Below are 23,574 nucleotides of genomic sequence, written 5' to 3' on the forward strand. Positions count from 1 at the left end.
TATCCGTTCATATGATTGGTTGTTTAGAAATTTGAACTTCCCGCAAACTGCGCAAGGAATTGTGGGTGCAAACGGGTTAGAAGAAAGAAAGAAAGAAAGAAAGAAAGAAAGAAAGAAAGAAAGAAGGAAAGAAAAACCTGGAGAAAGCTAAATAAAATGAAATTAAAGTTCTTTTATCAGAATTAGGGCTGTCGACATGCAAGTTGCTCGAAACTTCCCAAATAGACGCCCAAAATTTCTCAAACAATTGCTCGAAAGTTGCTCCCAAAAAATCAAAAAGTTGCTTTTTATTAATAAAAAATGCTCGAATGTTGCTCCATAAAATAAAAAGCGTTATTCTTTTCTAAGAAAATTTCTCCAAATATATACTAATTTTTCCTTTGAAAGTAAGATTCTTTTAAGAATTTCATGCAATTTTCGATGACGTCATTTTGCTGATAAGCCCATCCGAAAGTTAAAACACCTTTGGATTTTCCTCGGAAATCTTCGGTATACTTCGCTAATCTTCGGAAACGTTTGTTAAGTGTTCGAAATCGTTCACGCGCACGGCCTTCGAACAACACTCGGACAATTTTCGGAGATCTTCGATCTTGAAATTGCTCAGAATGCAAAAAGTTGCTTGAAAGGGAAAAAGTTGCTCGAAATATAAGAAAAGTTACGATAGTGGACAGCCCTATACTAATCAGAATCTTGACTGAATTAAACAAGTTGTCGTTTAATAATAGATTTACAAGTATTAAATTCTAGAGGCAATAGTTTTTGGATCATTATTATCATATGAGACTGTATGTCACACGATTTATTCTAAAACAAACACCATACAATAACAAACAACCACTCCAAAATTTGGACTATCGCATCAAAAATAACTTCGTCTTTATAAATTTGAAAGAACTCCGCCACTAGCCACTGTGTTTGAAGATATTTTAAATTTTTGCTTTGTAAATGCGAAGCCATGAAAAAAAACCTTTTTCAAGAGAATATATATCCTCTTGCCTTCAGCTAGGCAGAAAAAAGTTGCGCTAGAGTGAGAACTTTTTTTTTTTGTTGTTAAAAAGCTTTTTTACGTGAAATTTCTTTAAGATGAATTTTCAGTTCAATTTTCAAAAACATCACCTCGCTGCAGCTCCGGTACTTGATATTTTACAAAAGCTTCCTTTTGCAGATATATGAAAACCAGCTTTGTTTTAACACTTCGCTTGGTTGCCCTTCACATGCAAATAAGTCGGCTTCGTGTGTTCTCGTTCATTTCCCCAGACGCGAGGGATAAAAGGCATTCTTTTTCGGCATCTTAAGTCTTATTTAGCGAAAGCCTTTGTTGTTTCCGACTGAAAAATAGCCTCATTTACGATTGGTTGTAGCACAATAGCGCCAATTCTCTCTTATTTCTTCACGAATGAGCTGTAATCATTTAGCCGCCAAAGGCTCTGAAAAGTAAAGAAAGTGACATCTGTTTCGCTCGCCAGCCAATCACCGCTCTCGTCCGTGGGCCAATTTCCATAATTGGACACATTGACAAACCGACAGTGGGGTTTGTTGTTAGCAGATATGCACAAGAAACATGGCTAGGGGAGCAAGATTTGTCTTCGTTTTGTTGATTTTCGCGCTTGTTGTGTCTTCAGTAGGTAAGTGAACATAACGGAAATACAACTTAACGAAACATTAAACTTTCCTTGTGACTTTAGAAGGTAGATTTTGTTTTTAGCTTCTTTAAAGATTAAAAGCTTGGAGGGTTCTGCTTCGCTGGTTCAGTGTGCGAACAAGAAAATGGATGTGCGATGTGTACCGGACTTCTCGTTGATTTAACACCAACTTTGAACCTTGAAGTAGCTACTTCTCCGTCTCCTTTACGTTTTGAGCTTAGGATAGGAGCGACGTCTTGTTCGTCAAGGGTCGACTTTATTTTGACCAAATATAATAGAATCTACTTCACCGCTTGGCAGGCATAAGATTTCAGTTTGGGTTCGTTCCAGCAAATTAGTTCTAACAGAGTCACGGGTAAAATGCGTGCAAACTTCAGTAGTTGTCCAGTCAAATTTCTGCTTAGGGAAAACTCTTGTAACGCTGGAAAGCGGTAGAATATAATTAATGTTTTTACTAGTTGTACGAATGGGCACAAGTCACATTGATTCAGCTTGATTTGCCAGAGTTGTTTTTAATCACGATGTCTTTGAACCATGCGTCGTCGTTTGCTATTTTGTTGAAAGGTTTCCATACTTGTTAGATTTAAAACAAGAGAACTAAGCTTAAGTTTTCGTTTTTACCATCATAAAGCGCAAATCTCAATATTATTTAATTCAAAGTAGAGAGTTGGCAAATATCACGAAATCGGTGGTGACAAATTGTATTCTTTTCTAGTTTGTTTTCATCAAGCGCTTTTGTCGGCTCACATTTCTCTAAACTGCTAACGACTAAAGTATGCTTAAGCTTAAATCCTGAACGTAGGTTTCCTAAAATAGAGGGATTATATTCTACAAGAATGTTAAATCCTCTGGCTTCAATGTAAGTTAAGATAACATTGTTCATTGTGCTTGCAGTCAACATGTTGAAATCTTTGCGTTGGAGTTGCTCGCGAAACCACTAGTCATCTCGCCCCCAGGCGTTGTACTGTTTTAAATATTTCACCAGTGCAGACAGTTGCCTGGTTTTGTTATCATGAGAAGCAATTTACATTGAATTAGTATACAACCTCATCTAAACATGAGATAGGACGATAAAAATTGACACTTGTAAGATAAATGGGGTCAATTCCACAATATTTGAACTAAGCTCTTGTAGTGAAGAAATTGAAGTGCATTTATCGTGACTTTGGTTTGCGTGCAATATAAGCAGGCACCCTTGCTAAGTTGATTTCCTGCCGGAGGGATAATTCGAGACCCTTGTGGTCATTTATTTCCTGACCCTGTTTGCTAGACTGTCTAACTTTTGAGCAGCAAATTCAGGGTTGCTTAGTACTTTCCCAAAGTTATGTTTTTTTGTTGAGGTAGCATACAGATATCAGACAGATAAATTGCACTTGATTAGTGATTTTTAGTGCACAAAAAAACACACAAAAATTTTTGGGAACCGCTATAATTGGATTGGAAACATTGAAGGTTGAAAATATGTAAACATTCTATTGCCCTTTTGGTTTCCTGAGTCAAGTTTATTTTCCTGCAGACGTCGTTCCCTTAACAGGGCTCTCTTTTGTCTGCAGGAGACATGATAAACATAGTTGTCGCCAATACTGAATTGGAAACCCTAAATTTTATAGTCAGGGGCCCTTGCCCGGGTGGGGGGTGGGGGTGTTTGGGATTTCAAGTGTCGGGGACGATCGAATGGGGACAAAAATCAAGACCCAAAAAAATCCCTAGGGCTTCCAACATAACCCAGACGACGTTCGAATAGTATCCCATGATGCATTTCGTTTCATCTTATATTATCACTGCGTACGTGACCTAATCAGTATACAGAGAAATACATGTTAGTGTTATCGAACAATTGGATGAACGTCGAAGAGATTTCGTTCCTGTGACAGTCAAAAATTCGGCTATAGATGAGCTATTTGTTGCTGGAGTGTTAATAAAGAAGTCCTGTGCTAATCCAAATCGGTTTTCTTACATTTCTTCTTACATCTCTATCGATCTCTAGTCCGTCCGCTTCACAGCCGGTGGGTTCGTTCGGCGTTGTTTACATAATCTGAGCTTATTATTATTTGAGCTTATTATTACGGTTATTTTTCACCAGTAGTAAGCATTTTACTAATTTGTAGAGTACAGTTATAAGATTACTTTCAAAATTAGTCATTTTGAATGTAAATATAAATGGCAATGATGACAAAGCGCTCACGAAAGAGCCCAGCGATTGTTGCCTGAAACAGACATCACACATGCTTCGCAGCACGTAGTGCTGGTTTTCGATCGCTGAAAAAGTCATTAAGATGCGGGTACTTCTCGGTACTTCTTTGCAAGTACAATAATACGGCCTTCATTATGCTAGCGTGAGACCCATATTTAGTAGAAACCTGTTTATTATCCGAAGAATCGTGAATATTTATGACCTCGTCGCGGGCCAGTGAACACTTCGTGAAGGAAAGCTAATCAAAATAATCAAAATAAAGGATGTTTTTAACAAACCACGGTCATAGGACAATTGCAAATCAATGAAAGTATGACAAACAACAAAATAATACAATTTTCTTGCTTTTGACTGGAAAAAATACGAAATGTGCCGTAGAGAAAGCGGCGTTATTTTACGGTGGAATCAGCGATAACTTCGATATTGATATTTAGTAGAAACCTGTTTATTATCCGAAGAATCGTGAATATTTATGACCTCGTCGCGGGCCAGTGAACACTTCGTGAAGGAAAGCTAATCAAAATAATCAAAATAAAGGACGTTTTTTAACAAACCACGGTCATAGGACAATTGCAAATCAATGAAAGTATGACAAACAACAAAATAATACAATTTTCTTGCTTTTGACTGGAAAAAATACGAAATGTGCCGTAGAGAAAGTGGCGTTATTTTACGGTGGAATCCGCCATAACTTCGATATTGCGTGATCATGAAGTGCGGGGAGAACTGCACCAGGGGATACTATTCAAACGTCGTCTGAACATAACCCAAAATAAATCCGTAGATCAAAAATTGACCCCTCAAAATCAACAGCAAATTAAAACATGTTTGAATACAGTTGAATCCCAATAACTTTGAACCTTCAAGGGAAATCAAAAAAGGTTCGACATATCGAAAGGGGAATCGTAAAAGGTTCGAGTTTGCGGGAGGTTCGAGTTATTGAGGGTTCAAGTTATCGAGATTTGACTGTACTTCATAGCCATCTGCAGCCACAGAGGCTTGTTAACAGTTTTAGTGCTCTAATATAGCAAGTGTTCATAAAAATTGTAGATTATTTTTAAGGTTTCCTACGACACAAATAAATATTTTAGCTGTTCAAAAAATCTGTTGTTAGAATCTGTAACAAAGCCCCTTTTAAAGTACTGACTCTGATCTTCTCCTTGTTATTGTAGAATCAACTGTCATCAGTAGCAACTGTACTGAAAGTCTGTTGACGTCATGTGAAGAGCAGTTCAATGAGAATACATTGCCAGTTTGTCCAGAGGTGCTGGAATTACAAGACTGTCTTTCGGCTTGTGCAAATACTAAAAATAAGATTCTGAACCGGCCAAGCCAAGCTGTAAGGCTCAAGTATGAATCACTTGTCAACAAAATGAACTCTTATCCAGATTGTATTTCAGCAAGTAAAGGTATACATTGCTTTTTTATATTTTTTTTGCTAGTTCTATGTATTCTGTTGGGTTTTTTGCCATTTCTCAGAAGTGGTAACTAAAGGATTTTTTTTGTGAGCTGTGATTGGAGATGTTGTTTAAGTGTGGTCATGTTGTACTGAAAGCTATGTGTCTGTGTTTAATTTAGACTTGCAGTTTATTGAGTAGTTAGGCAAACCATCTTTGGTTTCAGTTTAGGTCTAAGAAGAATAGCACCTACTGCATACCTGCCAACTCTCCAGATTTTCCCGGGAGTCTCCAAGTTTTTCATCAAGTCTCCCGGTCTGATTTTCAGAGTATTCATACATTGTCTTAAATGATATCCTTACAATGCAAAGATTTCTGGACGTCTCCAGATTTTTGTTCTCTGGGGGGTTGGCAGGAGGTATGCCTACTGGGAGTTATGCCAAGGCTGCTCACCTAACCTGACCTTTATTATCAGCTTTATTATCTACAACAAATCTGAAATCTAAGGGTGCTTGGCATATAACAAACCCTGGGTGCCAAAGGGTTTTTTGTTTTGTTACGATTGCAGCTTGGCGGCTCACAGATAGCTTCCCGAAAAAAAAAAAAAAAAAAAAAATTCTGGCACCCAGGGTACATATGACAGAGAAAGCAGCCAAAACCGTACTTGTTGCATTGCTCCCTTGAATTTTATTTAGCAGTTGTTTGTAATATTGGGGCATAAAGACAAAAACTTTATTTACCCTGAAATACTGATCAGTTTGGTCATTGAACAAACTGATGTTAAGTGGTGCCCAACAAATTATAAAGAGGGATAAGTCTGACCTTACTCATTATTTTATGGTTGTCATTTCTGTCAGTGGTAGGTTTGAACTTCTCTATTGAAGTTAAAGTGTAGCAAAAGTACCTCCAGACTCAAACTCTGAAATAACTACATGCTCATACAATGATTTCAGGGCTGCAAATAACAGTCGGTCATCGGACATTGGCCAACCAAAATTTGCTTATGTCCGACGAAATCCCAAGTGTAGTGGGACATGATGTGCGGTCAATTTTGTGATCATAAATCATTTTACAGCAACAATGAATAAAATCTGTCCGAACACAATTTTGTTTTGTCCGACCAAGATGGTGTCTTAGTAGGACATATGTCCTTTCAAAGTAAAAAAAAATATTTTCAGCCCTGACGATTTTCTTTTTCCTGCAAAGTTGTTAATTTAAACAATCTTCTGATGTCATAATATCTTTTCTTTTTGCAGTTCATAAAAAACAATGTAGTGAGGAGAATGTCAATAACTGCTATCAACAGTTTAACCAGAATGCTACATCAATATGCCCAGAGGTGAAGAAACTGCGAATGTGCATCAGCGAACTCGCAGGGTGTCACGCGATGAAGCACCCAAAATTTGTATTATCCATAGATATACTTGAAAAACACAGAGATTGCTTCTTTGTAAATTATTCTAGGATACTGGAAGTCCTCAAGAAAAAAGGTTGGTAGATTCATTAAAAAAAATTGTAATACAGTGGAAAACCCTGCTCTACAACCACCCCATTTTTGCACCTTTAAAATATTACTGTTCAATTGAGCAATCTATGAAGAAAGTGTATTATTTGCATCCTTGGCCTTTGAATTCATAACTTCTGTATTTATTTGAATAATTTCCATCAGATCCTAACAAATTTCTATTTATTCAATCACCATGATTGACTTAAGTTTAAAAAATAAAAGCTACAGTTGGATAACAGACTTTTCACGCACAAGGTGTCAGCTACTTTTATTTACATTAAGTTTTTGACAAATTTTCTTCAAATTATGTTTACAAGACCCCAATTGTAAAATGTCATCGCTTCTGCATGCATTGCATGCCATTTATTTTACTTATATTAACTTCTCAATACCTACGTGGTAAAAACTGGGTTAAATGATGTAATGTGTTCTTTTTTCCACCAAATTAGATGACAAGAAAACAGATAAACCACCCCAAGCTTTCAAGACTCCTAAAACAGGTATGTCAAGGAGAAAAGCTTTCATTGGGTTTTAGAGGAGCAGTGTCACTATATTTAAAGTTATTTTTCTGATTACTTCCACAGTGAAGAAAACCTCAAAATAATAGTTTTCTAATGCAGAAAAACAACAAAGGAGTAGTAAAAACGCAAAAATACACAGTCAAGGATAGTTTTGACTAATGAAGAATAAGATAGATTACCAACGACAAACTTAAAAAACGTGCCAGTTTTTTCAAGATTCGTTGTTCGTGACATAGCTCCTTTAAATAACACTCTGTTACATCTGAATAACTCTCCACAAGGTGTGAATTATCACTTAATTTATATTTCTTTAAATGTAGCGGTACTTTTCAGACAGCGTGCTTTTTAAGCCACTATCTTGGTATCCTTGCTAATTTCCAGTTTCAGTCAATTTGGCACTTTGCTTTAAAAATAAATGAAATCCATAAAAAAGGCATTGCTTCCAGTAATCTACTTATAAGATCTTGACATGGTCCTCAACCTGGCCTTCAATGGCAGTTGACTTGCAATCAGGAATGACCACTTGTTTTTGTTGTTTTCTTCTCTAGGAAACACTATATCAGTGACAAGCATAAACATCACAGAAAAACCTCCTGAAACTAGATTAGAACTGGAGTCTGGACATCTCCCCTACACGTTTGTAGTTGTGGCAACAGTGTGCACCTGTATGTTTTTAGTAGTTCTTGTTGTCTTCAGCATTGTACGGCATACAACAATTTCAAAACGTCAAAGGAACTCAACAATAGAAAGAGCTCCCATGAGAATATGTATTCGATCACGTAATCCTACATATAGAACTAGACGGCACCGTCATCGTCATCATCGCAATAATAGAGGACATGTTGCCATGCATGGAGCACGGCAGACTGTGTCGGGATTCTTTGAGGGGAATGTTGCACCCCCACCTTATAGCGCAGTACTGGATGACAATGAAAGTGTTAGGGCAGGTGATCCGCCACCGCCTTATCGACCCCCGTCTTGTATGGCTGTAGGCGTCATTGTTTGAAGCATAGTTGTGATGAACTTACTTCAATACAAAAGTAATATCATGGTTTTGTTCAAACCAGTGAAACTTCATATTGGAGTTATGATGGACAAACAGTCATCCGAAGACATCAACTGCTCTGTACCCGTGAACCTTGAAGAAACTCAAATTTCAGCTCTCCAACTTGTGGAACATCACAGTGGTTCAAGGTTTCAAATGAGAAGGCTGGGGAAAAGGTTTAAATTTTATGAAAAGTGTATATATGCAAACAGTTTTAATGGAATACATGTATTATCAAAGATTTGTTTATGGCATTCTGCCAAGGTTATGGCATGTTCATCAAATTGTTCTTGTTTAAAGAGTATAATTACAACAATCACAAAGCCATCAATTCTCTGAAACAATAATTTTATTATTATACAAAAGGTTTAGTTTAGTCTTGTTCGTCCTGCTTAAAGAGTGAACAAGATGGATCACTTCAGGCCTAACTTGCAATCAGGCATTCTCGATTTACACAGCGAGAGAAAAAGAATGCCTGATTGCAGGTTACTTCAGTTCCAGTTTAGCATAACATAGTCACAGCCACTGACTTCTGTAGTAAGCATTTGTATCAATTTTTTAGACTATCAGTGATAGAAAACAGAAAATAAATTGAAAAAGATTTTACTTTTGCATATGTTCTATTTTAAATAGGGCATTAATTCATACAAAAATATTACTAGATGCTCATCAAACCTGTGATCAGGCTCACATTGGGGAATACACGTGCGAGTGGCGAAGCTGCAAGAATGACTCGTTCTCATTCTTGCCGCAACTCATTCTCGTGGCTTTGCCACTCATGTGTATTTTCCAGTCCAAGCCACACAGGCGAATAGTCATTTCACTCTTAACTTCGATCAACATATTGAGACATCATGTTCTGTGCCTGCACAGCTGGTGGTTTTGTTGGGGTTTAAAGTGCACACAAGCAAGCGGCGGCTACAACAAGCGGCGAAGCTGCGAGTGGCTTGGGGAGGAGGAGGTGAAAAACCTTTCGCCTCCTCCTCCCCAAGCCACTCGCGGCTTGCTTGCATGCGCGTTACAACCCAACAAAACCGCCAGCTATGCAGGCTACATAAACTTGTTAAATTGCCAGCCAAGTCCATTGTCAGGACTTGTGAAAATAGACTGCAAAATAGACTCCCACTAATGTCTGAGAGAAGTAGGAAAATGTTGATGATATCTACTAAGTAAGGTTTGATGTTGTTGTTCGTAGTGTTGAAACGATTTACCCAATTTACACTGATAAATATGTACAAGAGTATATAAATCGCAAATTGATGATACAAAAATTAATAAATACCCATAAAGGAATGTTGGTGTATTGATATTGTTGTTATGGTAACTGGTTAATTTATGTTCTTGCCTTCTACACAGACATTCTTTTTGCTCGTCATGCAATCTTGGGAATGATTGCGTGACAAGCCAAAAGAATGATTGGGCATTTGATACCACTATTCATTGTCGTATCAACTGGCAGTGTTCGTACGGGACTTGAAGGTCTTGGAAAACCTGGAAATTCATTGAATATTAGAATAGGGGTGCCCAAATCCTCCAATCCGTGTTATTTTTTAGGCAAATCTGCGAACCTAATAACTAATGTTACTACTGTTACAAAACAAATACTTGTTAAAGATGATTTCCAGTCCGTACTGCGCAATCTCCGCCTGCAATGTTTGTGAGTCTCACAAACAGAAGAATGTTACTAGCAAAAATAAAAATTCCGGGACAAAACTTACCTTTTTAGGCGATGACGTGAGTCAAGCCTTATGCCAGAGGCAGTGGGCGGAATTTGTACCACTTTCTGTTTCGATTCTGTTGCGATCGACCGATCAATAGGACTCAATAGAACCGAATGAGTTAACAAGAAATCGCTGCAAAAAACACGAAGCAAAATACGCCTGGAAAATCAGAAAGGACTGATACAAAGTATGAACGAAAGAGACAAATTATGTATTTGCGAGGTTTATTGAATTCAGTGAACAGACATGATCACATCTCTACATTTACTAATACAATGGAAACGCTTGACCTTGCGTGTCGCTCGCGAGAAGTATTGAACATCGTATATTGAATGTCACACTACAAAATAACGCAACTTTTTGTTGAACAATCATTCAACACAGAAATTGTCAGCTACTTTTACTTAGTATACGTTAATTTTCCTGAAAATTAGCTAAGACCCCCCTTGGGAAACGTCATCGCCTCTGCATGCACTGCATGCCGTTTATTCTTCATTATTAACGCCAGATATCCTTGCAAAACAATAATAACGAGTAAAAGAAGCTCGACGGTATTTCAAACGGACGTTTTAGCTCATCGTGAATTCTTGAACGAAACGATCCGTAATGGCGAACCTAAAAAACAACATGTACGCTATCACCGAAGTGTAACGTTTCAACGAATTCAAAACAAAAATGAAAACAAACCCTGAGTCTGCGCAGTACGGACTGGAAATCGCGTTTTTATTTTCCGGCAGTATCACACCTTGTGATGTAAAAAAAGACGGTTTCTTCCATAAGTTTTGAACACAAAAAGGTTCGTTCTTAAACTTCGAATAAACTTTTTGCATGCATACAGCATTCTTCCCTTTGCAAAGAGCATAACTTTATTAGGACTTTTAAAAGTCAGAAAAGCTAGTTTTATCTACGCCGTGTAATCAAATGGGCCTTTTGACGTTTTTTCTTGGCCATTCAAAGGCGGGTATTCGCTTTCAAATTTGCCGCTTCAATGCTTATGAATAAGTAATGTTCCCGGCCATTCTGCTTTTCACACACAAGAAGTATTCTAATCGTATCTATAACAAAATTCTCGTTTTTGATTGGTTCTGCGCGCGCCTATTTGTCGCGTAATCGGCGCGCGATCACGTGGGTGTCCAATTGCAGGTATCCAATTTGAGCAACTTCAAATTGGATACCTGTAATTGGACACCTACGCCATCCGCGCGTCAATCATGCGCATTTGAATGGGTTTTTTCTTGCTGTTTTCTAACTTTTTGTGCAACCAACTGAATTTACTTTGACTTTCCTCACAGAAAAGGTTCCTAAAGACTTCCTAACCTCGAATTTTGTTATTGACACGATTAATCAGTAATTGGACCTCGTGTCGTACAATTCATAATGGTAATAGGACTGAGTGGAGTCCAATTTGGTCTGTAAACGAGTGATAAACAAAATCGGACGACCACGAAGCGGGAGTCGGATTTGTTTAATCACGAGTATGATTACAGACAGAAGCGTACCAAAAAGGTACGATTAGGTATAAGAATAGGACGACACGAAGTCCTGTTACCAATTAATCAAAACTATGACAAAATTTGAGAAACAAACTAACCTAACGTTTTTATAAAGTCGAGAATTTTGTTATAGCAGAGAGTAATCGTGCTCGTAATTTCAAATCGGCCTCGCGCTGCGCGCTTGGCCGATTTCGAAATGACTCGCCCGATTACTCCCTGAATTGTACGACACGAGGTCCAATTACTAGTACAAATCAGCTACGGGAAAAAATATTGGCTCGCTCACCAGGGTCACCCTACCTTCGAAGCGAGGGATCCTCCACCCAAGGTCACCCTGCCGCCCGAGCCAATTTCACAATTTCTCATATAAACAGTTCGCAGCTATTTACAAAGAAACGTATGAAAACCTCTCCCTCCCGGGGTGGCTCGGTATGGAAGTTAACCCTTCTCCCAGGGACAACTCTCCTCAATACAGACAAGCCCTAACTCGGAAAATGGCTTTTTTAAAGCCATTTCCGAGGTAATATGGAGGATAGTTGTCCCTGCATGGTAGGAGGGTTACCTAGCTAGGGAGGAAAGAAGAGAGCCCAAGGAACGAGATTGATAACTCGATAAAGCACGCGCGTGACGTAAGCCGAGTGCTTAATAACACTTGGCTTGGACCTCGGGCGGAGCCAGCCCCCTTCAAAAGTTTCTTGAGTAGCTCCCTACCACCCCCGACTTGTAAATTTTGCTCCTTGTCATTCTTCATACACAAATTGTCCACAACAATCATTCTGTTTCAGTTAATCTTTACTTTCTAAGAAAAAAATAGTTGCTGTTCTGCCACTTTCGGTTAACAAGAATGTGTTTCATTCTTGAACAATTTCACAGTTCTTTCTCGCTGTGGGCGTTGGCTCCCTTTGCTTCATTCCGGTATGCTTGCATTGTTCCAATTCGGGGATTTGTAATTCATTTGGCGGAATGTTTCTTTCTTCTTTGTCCCAAAACTTGCATCTCTTTTCCTTCGGCGTGACATGGTTCTTCCTTCTACATAACAGCTGAACAAACGCTCTTCGAAACTGTTCGATTCTGACTGAGTATATAACCGGATTTATAAGAGAATTTTCTATTCCTAATGAAAATGCGAGATAAAACATAATAAGAGCCACGTCTGGCGATACTTTTTCACGGTAATAAAAAAATACTATTCGAACAATGGTCACCGGCAAATAGCAAATTAACACAGCCAGAATAATGATTCTGGCGATTTTTAACGCTTTCTTCTCTTTTAAAAGTTTTTCTCTGGCTTCTGCTGTAACTTGATGTGCAATAATGTGTTTTTCGTGGCGACGAGTAACGAGATAAATAGCTAATTGAACGATGATAATAAGGACTAGATATGCGAAAAGCATGGGCATACTCAGTTTTATAAATACAGAGTTATCAACAAATGCAGGTATTTGAAGCAGCATCGTTGCGATCCATACCATACCAGACGCAATTAATGTGTTAGTTTTAGTGGCCACCTTGCTGTAGGAATAAGCGTGTTTTATGGACAGATATCGCTCTATGCACATTAGCAAAAGATGGAGGATGGAAGCCCTGCAGAAAAATTTGCCCTATATTTCGGTTTGCAATAAAAACTTTTCACAGGGGCTGGGCGGATAAAAAATGTACACGACGAACGACGTACGAAATTTTGGGGTAACATTAGTGCGTTTACATTTTTAGTGAAAATATTGTTCTGACCCCTTTACAATCGCTGAATCCATGGAATCGCACGGTAGCTTCGCGACCGTGCTCGCTATCGATCGCTGATCGCTTCTGGCTCTCATCAATTTATACGAGGTCGACTTGGAGCAAGTCTACGTTTCCGTGGTTGTTATACCGTATTTACTCGAATAAGCGCCGCGGCGCTTATTAAATTTTTCGCACCTCAAGTGCGGCGCTTATTCGAGGGCGGCGCTTATTTAAAATTTGGACACAACAAAGAATCTAATCCTTTACAGTAACTGAAAATAGCATCTTTTGATTGTCAGTATTCCTCTCTTGCTGAAGAGAGAAGTAGCGCTAGCTGTCCTGGCAAAGTTCGCGGCCTTCACAACATTTACAGGACTACTATCGTTTCTTTGTAGTGCTGTTTTAAGTTAAATGGAATTTCTCGAATAAGCGCTGCATCAGGACCGCGGCGCTTATTAACTTTTTTGTCCCAAATGCGGCGCTTATTCGAGGGCGGCGCTTATTCGAGTAAATACGGTACTTCCATTTCGCGGGAAAAGACAATCTCGAGCCCAGAGTCCATCTAGTCGGTCAGCGGTATGGGATGGACTCTGGGAAACTGGAATCGATCAGATCAATTTCAGGTCGATTTCAGGAAGAACCTTGGTCTTCCGTTTTTTTATTGCACATGCTCGTAGTTCCAAGCGGAAGTAAATTTCCCAGAACGGAAGTAAATCGAGAAAGTTGAACTACAGTATTACTGGTGTTTATTGATTCAACAAAAGTAACAATAACGTCCTGCAGTTAACAAAAGAGAGAGTTAACAAAAATGCGTCTGGTGTTTTGATTTCCTTTAGTCTCTTTCTTGAGCATTCTGCTATGTTTGTTTTAAATCAAAGGTGTTGTTAGCCTTCCAGGATTCCGTCCGTGAAGACTGCGTGCGTGTGTCCGTTGTTGTTTTGCCGAGGACAGCTAAGAAATTTACATAATACACAGCGCACAGACAAGCTATTGTTCTGTTCATAAAAAAAATTTTGTTTGGCGACTTTCGCATACTTTTGTTTGGCGACTTTTGTATATTGGAAAGGCTTCTCGCTGACAGCGCATCTTTTCAGGATAGGTTGCATGTTTTCGAGCAAAAATTTTTTTCCTCGTTGAATGGCGGTGATATTAATAAAGACGTTGAAGGCCACACGCACACAGTTCAACGCTATTCAAAAGGCGTAATTAGCATTTTGGCGACTTAGCACGTTCACACGTGTGTTATAATTTTTGTACAATTCATTTTCTTCAGCAAAACAACAACGCGTTTTGTTCAAATTCTGCGTCATTAGTAATTATTTTGAATCGTGCACTGTCTGCCATATTCAGTTTTTCAACCGGAACGGAGATTTGAATGAAAACAGTAGTTCTAGCGAGATTTGTAAGTCAACTATAAATTGAGTTTTCAATCGACCTTGTCCTTGGTGACGCCGTCGTTTGTTGTTTAAAAACTCCGTTCAGAATCGACGTTTAAAGGAAGTCCTTTTTTATTTATGGTATCTTTTGCGTTCAAAGAGAAGGGAATTAAGCTGATACTTCTGAACATTTGACCATGGAAAACAAAAAAATGTTTTTCCAGGGTTTCCGGTTTGGTTTACTTCCGGGAAGATTTTCAGACTTCCGTGTTGATTTCTATTGTTCTGTGAGGGCCAATAGAGAAAGAGAAATACATTTCAGTTTCCCAGAGTGTGTACCGGCGACCCTACCGCTGACCAACCGCTGACGGACCGCGGAGCCGGGAGACACTCTGGGCTCGAGATTGGGGAAAAGATCGCCAGCTGCCGTGCCATCCAAAAACCGCTGACTAGAACGTGAATTGATCGCGTTGAGAGTTGTGAGAACATCGCTACTCGGTCCCAGACCTAGCTAGACCTCGTTTCTATCACCCCCTCTTGTTGTAGAAGCACTCAACGTTTGCTTCAACAAGCAAATACGGTCTTTTTATCATTTTAGTCTTGTTCCAGTTTACAAAGTGTACAGTTTAGTTTTTTACACAAGAAGCCGTGAATGTTTGCTTGAACAAGCGAATACATATAGACATGTTACAGTTTGCAACATATATATGCACTGCTCACCATCGATTGCAATGAACAAACGGGCAAACAAATCAATTTCAATTTTTTCTCTTCTCTTAAATGTTTTAATCAGTTTTGTGACAGTAGAGCGCCGGACTACCGTGCGGGAGGTCTCGGGTTCGAGTCCCAGACCGGACCAACACTCAGGGTCTTAAAATAACTGAGGAGAATATGCTGCCTTTGCAATAACAACTGCAAATGGTTAGATATTCTAGTCTTCTCGGATAAGGACGATAAACCGTAGGCCCCGTCTCCTGCATCTTGATTGTAAGGGTCAGCAGGGGACGTAAAAGAACCCACACACTTATCGTAAAGAGTAGGGCATGGAGTTCCCGGTGTTGTGGTCTGGTCTTTGCCCATTGTGCCGTTGTACTGTTGAAATGCTCGGAGATATTAGCTATGTTAAAAGCTACTCTACAATCCGAGGGTAAATAAAGTATTCACTTCACTTCACTTCACTGCCATAGACCTACTATTTGGAAGAAACTAAGATGAAAATCACTATGTTTGCCGATGTTTATGGGCATTGGGGGAAGCTATCTCCAAATCAGAGACGTTCGTATGGATTTTGAGCCATGTTCCAAGGTCCATAACTTCGTCAGTCTCTGCTCATCCTTAACTGAAAGCACCAAACTTGGTCAAATGATATTAGTTGCGTCTGTTCGAGACATTTCAGAAGTAACTTGGGCTAATTCATTCAAGTGTCTTAAGTGGTTACTCCATCCAAGAGAAAAGAAATACAATTTGCATTTTGCAATTGTATGGAAGGTATGGTTGATTGATTTATTGAAGGTAAAAAAGGGTTACGTTTGCTGTCAAAAAGTATATAAAAGAGAAGAGATTTGGGCCTCTGGACGGTACGGAGCCCACCCTTATTATAAGTGCTCCCCCCTGAATATTTTGTTTCTTCTCATTCTTCCCATACAAATTGTTCACAACAATCATTTTATTTCAGTTAATATTTAATTTCTAAGAAAAAAATGTTTGCTGTTCTGCCACTTTCGGTTTACAAGGATGTGTTTCATTCTTGATCAATTTCACAGTTCTTTCTCGCTGTGGGCGTTAGCCCTCTTTGCTTCATTCCGGTTCGCTTGCATTGTTGCAATTCACGCAGGGATTTGTAATTCATTTGGCGGAATGTTTCTTTCTTCTGTGCTCCAAAACTTGCATCTCTTTTCCTTCGGCATAACTTGGTTCTTTCTTCTACATAACAGCTCAATAAACGCTTTTCGAAACTGTCTGATTCTGACAGAGTATATAATCGGATTTATAAAAGAATTTTCTATTCCTAATGAAAATGCGAGATAAAACATAATAAGAGCCACGTCTGGCGAAACGTTTTCACGGTAATAAAAAAATACTATTCGAACAATGGTCACCGGCAAATAGCAAATTAACACAGCCAGAATAATTATTCTCGCGACTTTTAACGCTCTCTTCTCTTTTAAAAGTTTTTCTTTGGCTTCTGCTGTGACTTGATGTGCAATTATGTGTTGCTCATGTCGACGAGTGACGCGATAAATCGCAAATTGTAAGATGATAATAAGAACTAGACATGTCAAAAGCTTGGGCACACTCATTTCTATGAATACGGAGTTGTCAATAAATGCGGGTATTTGAAGCAGCATCGTGGCGATCCATGCCATACCAGACGCAATTAATGTGCGAGTTTTAGTGGCCACCTTGCTGTAGGAATACGTGTGTTTTATAACGAGATATCGCTCTACGCACATTAGCACAAGATGGAGGATGGAAGCCCTGACGAAAAATCTGCCCAGGTCCCATGTCACGTTCTGTAGCGTACAAAATCCACTTGAAGTCTTTCCTTGCAGAAACGAAAATGCCGTCGCTATGACAAGAGGCTGGACAACGATTCCGACCATCAAATCTGTTGCCGCCAAACAAGCGATTGCGATGTTTGAGGTGTTTTGCAGTCGCCTTCTGGTTTTCACAGCCACGATCACCAGTAGATTTAACAAAACAGTGAAAGGAAATGTTATTGAGTGGAGTATTATTGCGAACACAAGAACTACGTACAAACCAGTGTTGACCTCAAGATGTCCTCCCAAGAAATTGCTGACTTCGCATTCAGGGGGCATCGTGTCTTGACTTGGCGCGCTTGAGTTTGTCATCGCTGCCTCTCGTCGATTCCCGTAGCAATTTGGATACTTTTCTTGCGTGTAAAGAGCAATAAAAATTTTCTTTTCTCTTTAAAGTTGAATATTCTTTTCAGCGGCTGTACTTGAAGCTTTAGTTTGGATGCACATCGGGTAAAATGGCCGGATGCATTACTTATTCATAAGCATCGAAGCGGCAAATTTGAAAGTGAATACCCCGCCATTGAATCAGAGCAAAGAATAATAGACAAAAGACACCTCTAATTTGATTACACAGCGTTGACAAAACTTGCTTTTCTGACTTTCAAAAGTCCTAAACAATTAATACCCTTTGCATGGGAATTTTCAAGAAGAATGCTAAATGTTTGCAAGAAGGTTTTTCGAAGTTTAAGGATCACCCTTTTTGTGTTCAAAAATTAGTAAGAAACCGGCTTCCTTTACATCACAAGGTGTGATAGTGCCCGACAATAACGTTTAAAACAATGTCTCATATTTTCTTGAACTGTTCACCTTCCCTCAGCATTCAAAACTGCATTAGCAACATTAGAGACATTAAAGAGAGCTTATCCAACAGTCACTTTGGAACCAAGCAAACATCGTCAAATACTGACGTAGAGCTTCGGCGAATTTGTTCAGCTGCCAGTTGCACATTTGTAATTTTTTCTGTGGCGAAGTTGCCAAAGCTGCCAAAGCTTGCGAAAGAAATAAAAGGGTAGACAAAGCATAAGGGCAACAGTCCCAGAGGATGCGAGAGCTTTTTCCTCGTCTGGAGATCCTATCTTTGTGTCATGAGACCATTACAATAACTCATCCTTTAAAGAGACCTACTACAACTACTATTACAGCATTGCTTCTCCAAGACTCAGTTTTTCAAGCTGTTATGACCTCTGTCATGATGTGACTTTGAAACCGCTCCAATTAGTCATCGACCGCATCTCCATGTTTTACACTCTTGTACAACATAGAAATGACCCAAAACTCAGATGGAATAATGAGCCGTTGGCAAGAGATTTGACTGAAAAGTTCTAAACATTTTATGGCGTCATTTCTATGGTTTATTAGAGTGTATACCATGGAAAAGGGTGGTTGATTTTGTTTAGAAATCTTATTGAAATTTATCACCAAACTAGATGGACAGCTCCTAAAGGGATTGCAGTTCCAGTTACACCCAGTTGGTGGTTTTTAATTTAAGGTGACTGTGCCGAGATAGGTTCCTGTTTTGTCACTTTGGATCATCTTGTACTAATTATCTTTTCTATTTCCGTTAAACAAATAACTTTGAAAAGAAGTGATTTTATCATTCAACAGCTACGAATTTTTTTTAAAAGGCAGCAAACAGGTAGTCAGGCTAAGATTTAGGCTTACTTCGCTTTTAAATAGTTTCATTCCTGCCAGGTGTTTTGGTTTGTTAGAGCTTAAGAAACTCTAAACTTGCAATTGTAGACAAATTAGAATTACCGTAACGAATTACCGTAACGAATAAGCGATAAGAAATGACAACTTTCCATAGAAATTTGTAAATCTACTATGTACCTCTAGGCAATAGCCACAAACTGTCACAAAAAGACAATGAGTACAGTTCATTTGTTTTCCTTTTTTTGACAAAACTACAATGATACTAGCTGTGAAACTGCTCCTTTACGTGTCACAATGATATTTTGCGTGCCATTGACGATCGTCACTGCGTTATACTCCTGCTACTTGATCTATCTGCTGCTTTTGACACTGTCGATCACGACATTCCGCTAAAAAGACTGAACTCCAAGTTTTCAATCTGTGGCACTGCCCTTGAATGGTTTCGTTCGTATCTTACCAACCGTACACAATTTACCTTAATCGATGGAACTAAATCGCAGTCTCGTGAGCTCAAATGCGGGGTCCCCCAAGGTTCGGTCCTAGGGCCTATTCTGTACTTACTTTATACTTCACCATTGGCTGACATTCTACGACACCACGAAATGCAATTTCACTTCTACGCTGACGATACTCAGTTATATATCTTTTTTTCAACAAACAACGACGTCGAATTAACCAATACAGTTGGAAAAATCGAGGAATGTTTGTCTGATCTTGACAAGTGGATGTCTCTCAACAAGCTAAAGCTGAATAAGGACAAGACTGAACTTCTCTTCCTTTACTCAAAACACAACCCACAGCAGTCTCTACCTCCAATCCGTTTTGGTCCGGCAAGACATAATTCAGCCATCTCAATTTGCTAGAAACATCGGTGTAATATTTGACAGTACTATACTATGCTTCCGCATATCAGTTCCATTTGTAAAGCAGCCTCTTATCATCTCCGAAACATCTCCCGTATAAGGAAGTACTTATCCACGAAAACAACCGAGATCTTGGTACATGCTTCTGTGTCTTCCAAACTCGACCACTGCAACTCTCTTTTATACAATGTGCCGAAGTATGCCTTAAAAAAGCTCCAGTCTGTTCAGAACGCCGCTGCTCGACTTATCACCTGTTCCCGAAAATACGACCACATCACTCCGATATTGAAAGAACTACACTGGCTTCCTGTTTCTGAACGCATTAAATTTAAGATTTTGCTACTTACCTTCAAAGCTCTCCATCAACAATCTCCTATCTACATTCAAGATTTGTTAACGCACTACCAACCTTCAAGAACCCTCCGATCATCACACTCTTCACGCCTTAACCCTGTCAAATTCCACCTTAAGTCGTATGGGTCTCGAGCTTTTGCTGTTTCGTCGCCTGAACTCTGGAACAGTCTACCTCTTTTTATCCGCTCATGTGACAATTTAAGTTCTTTTAAATCAAAACTCAAAACTTATCTTTTTAAAAAAACTTATTACTCTTAGCGATTTTTACTTTTTATTACTTTTAATGTACATTTTTAATTTTTAAGATTTATTCAGCTAATTTTAACGAATTTTTATAGATTTGTAAAGCGCCTAGAGCAGGCCTGGATAGGCGCTATATAAATGTTTATTGCTGCCGCAGCGAAGTGAGCCTGAAGCGAACGAGCGAGGCAGCTCTCTAATCGGCAAAAGGACTACTATATAGGGGCTTGCAATCGCTTTTTTCTTCAAAACGCAAGGAATTGTGGTCGGCGGAAAGATCATAGGCGCAAGGAATTGTGGTTATGCGCGAACGGAAGATTAAGGATGCGCATCAAATGCGCAAGGAATTGTGGTTATGCGCGAATGGAAGATTCAGGATGCGCAGTGGAGTTCAATGTGATCTTTGTGCTAATGCTTTGTAAATAATGGCGAAAGATGCAGACAAAGCTCGGATGTGCGTCCTTCTTCTTTTCTTAACTGCGTTTATGCGTTAAGTCCTGCTTGTGCTGATTGTAGAAGCCACAGTTCATTCTGCAATACACGAAAATAAACGGTCCACGTGCCGAGCGTGCGACATCGGCAAAATGAACCTTTGTCGGCTAGAAATAACGAATCAGTGGAGACCAAAGGAAATGACGCAATGACTTCATAAACGTTATCTTTCTCATCAGCAAAACATTGCCCTTTGGAACATGTGACGATATTCCCACTACTTGTTTCTACGGAACTTACACAATATATAGCATTAAACTTAGAAATACAATTAACTAAAAACGGAACAACTTTTCGGTGTCATCTTGGCACCATTACTCTCATCATTTTTGACACCTCACTGGAATGACATGAACATTGAACAGTTACAATTTAATTTATTCTATTTCGCACCTTTACTTTTAGTATAAATTAGTTTTTTTTTTTTCTCGTCACATACTTAATAATGTTTCCACTTACCAAAATGTCGTTCTGTTTTTTCGCTAATCTTTATGGTTAACAATATATAGCAATGAAAAATTTCCATGATGCGCAAAGTATTTCTCGTTATTTTTTGGTGCGAGCAAATTTTTATTGTACCCAAAGGCCAAACCGGAAACGAGCGCCAATCAGTGCGTTTTGATATGTGACCAGGCGTGATGCAGGATTTCAAACAAGTGACATCTTGGATTTTCAGCGCGCACAAAGTAAACTGAAACATACTCTGCTTTTCAAGGCAAATTTTGCAACACGACACGAAGCTCTTTTCAGTCTAATTTTACTAATATTACTTAAGTGACTTGTTATGTCACGCAAGCCTGGTGTTAAACGTTTTGCATAAACCAGGCAGTGCTAACGCTGTGCGTCACCATACATGACCCGGCAAAAGTATACACGAAAGTGGATCCTGCCTGAGCTCTTGTGCAGACTATAAAATTTTAAATCGCTTCCTGAGGAATTATGTCATAGTACACGTCTGTTAAACTTTTATTAATCCTACGACACCTTGCATCGATCTCGCCCGCACTTTAATCAACCTTAATTACTCAAGTATATTTTTATTAAAGAGAATCAGTTTCCATAAGTCACCTTTACCGTATGTTTATACTTCCTTGATATAAGTTATTCCAAAAGTCAACACCACTACATATGGACCATACATATATACCAAAAGGTATACTGCTGCCAAGGCGTGCTAAGTCCGCTAGCGTTATTTGATGTAAAATTGTAAATAGTTTCTTAACTTTTTGTATTTTCTTTTTATTTGTTCTTGTTTTTGTCTCTTTTAGTTTTTTCTCGGCATGATACCATATTTTTGCTAGGGGCCTTAACTAAATCAGTTACTGCAAGCATACTATTAAATCGTTCTTCCCCTTTGGCAGCACTTCTACCATTTAGGTATACTAGTTATTATTATTATTATTATTACTTTCCAGTTAAAGTAATATACAAGCCTTTTGATTTACAGTTTCATTCAAAGTCTTTTTGCTGCCGCAGCGTATTTTTCACTTACATGTATCCATAGGTTTGGGATTAATAACAAACAAACAAATTTCAGAATCGGGAGCGGAACCGTGATTTGTCACATGACCTGTCTTTAAAAACTTATATACATATAAAATTATTAAAACTCTCAATGACCTGAGCGTCATGCAGTATTCGATCAACCTTTCTTTTTGCGTGGTATAATTTTAACAATTTATTTTGGTGGACCATTGTTAATAAGAGTTTACAGTTAGGTGGGGGGGGGGGGGGGGCACGAAAACCTTTGTAATTCGCAGAAACTACCACCGATTGCTTGCTATCAGGCATTTTCCAACTCTGCAGTGATAGGGCTTCCTTAAAAAACAAAGTACCTCATTCCCCCCGGATGATACCGACAACCCACTTTTAGGGCTCTGGCTCATGGACTAATCCAAGAGAAAAGAAATGCATGGGATACAATTTGCTTTTTGCAACTGTATGGAAGGTATGGTTGATTGATTGATTGAAGGTAAAAAAGGGTTACGTTTGCTGTCAAAAAGTATATAAAAGAGAAGAGATTTGGGCCTCTGGACGGTACGGAGCCCACCCTTATTATAAGTGCTCCCCCCCTGAATATTTTGTTCCTTCTCATTCTTCCCATACAAATTGTTCACAACAATCATTCTATTTCAGTTAATATTTAATTTCTAAGAAAAAAATGTTTGCTGTTCTGCCACTTTCGGTTTACAAGGATGTGTTTCATTCTTGATCAATTTCACAGTTCTTTTTCGCTGTGGGCGTTAGCCCTCTTTGCTTCATTCCGGTTCGCTTGCATTGTTGCAATGATTCCCGCAGGGATTTGTAATTGGTGGAATGTTTCTTTCTTCTTTGCTCCAAAACTTGCATCTCTTTCCCTTCGGCGTGACATGGTTCTTCCTTTTACACAACAGCTCAATAAACGCTCTTCGAAACTGTTTGATTCTGACTGAGTATATAACCGGATTTATAAGAGAATTTTCTATTCCTAATGAAAATGCGAGATAAAACATAATAAGAGCCACGTCTGGCGATACTTTTTCACGGTAATAAAAAAATACTATTCGAACAATGGTCACCGGCAAATAGCAAATTAACACAGCCAGAATAATGATTCTGGCGATTTTTAAAGCTTTCTTCTCTTTTAGAAGTTTTTCTCTGGCTTCTGCTGTAACTTGATGTGCAATAATGTGTTTTTCGTGGCGACGAGTAACGAGATAAATAGCTAATTGAACGATGATAATAAGAACTAGGTATGCGAAAAGCATGGGCATACTCAGTTTTATAAATACAGAGTTATCAACAAATGCAGGTATTTGAAGCAGCATCGTTGC

At 38.8% G+C, this 23,574-nt stretch overlaps 2 protein-coding genes across 2 annotated transcripts in view; one reads left to right on the top strand and one right to left on the bottom strand.

Moving 5' to 3' along the window:
* Positions 1-1,492: 1,492 nt before the first annotated feature.
* On the top strand, positions 1,493-9,278 carry LOC144631317 (uncharacterized). The gene is made up of 5 exons (XM_078489725.1): positions 1,493-1,625; positions 5,010-5,246; positions 6,491-6,724; positions 7,191-7,241; positions 7,811-9,278. The coding sequence occupies exons 1-5, from the start codon at positions 1,562-1,564 to the stop codon at positions 8,266-8,268; spliced, it is 1,044 nt and encodes a 347-aa protein (XP_078345851.1). The 5' UTR covers positions 1,493-1,561; the 3' UTR covers positions 8,269-9,278.
* A 7,288-nt stretch (positions 9,279-16,566) lies between these two features.
* The window catches only part of LOC144631300 (kelch-like protein 28), an 80,757-nt gene continuing 73,749 nt past the window's right edge, over positions 16,567-23,574 (bottom strand). The window contains exon 2 of the mRNA XM_078489708.1: positions 16,567-16,578. The gene's annotated coding sequence lies outside the window, so the exon portion shown is untranslated. The remainder of the gene's footprint in view (positions 16,579-23,574) is intronic.

This window comes from Oculina patagonica, chromosome 12, assembly GCF_052425735.1.
Source record: "Oculina patagonica isolate OP01 chromosome 12, crgOcupat, whole genome shotgun sequence".
Lineage (NCBI taxonomy): Eukaryota > Metazoa > Cnidaria > Anthozoa > Scleractinia > Oculinidae > Oculina > Oculina patagonica.

Bases quoted from the DNA above. Each gene is read 5' to 3' on its own strand.
- LOC144631317 (XM_078489725.1), top strand. From the start codon at position 1,562: ATGGCTAGGGGAGCAAGATTTGTCTTCGTTTTGTTGATTTTCGCGCTT. The intron at 1,626-5,009 runs GTAAGTGAACAT...TTGTTATTGTAG, and splicing joins GCTTGTTGTGTCTTCAGTAG to AATCAACTGTCATCAGTAGC. The intron at 7,242-7,810 runs GTATGTCAAGGA...TTTCTTCTCTAG, and splicing joins TTTCAAGACTCCTAAAACAG to GAAACACTATATCAGTGACA.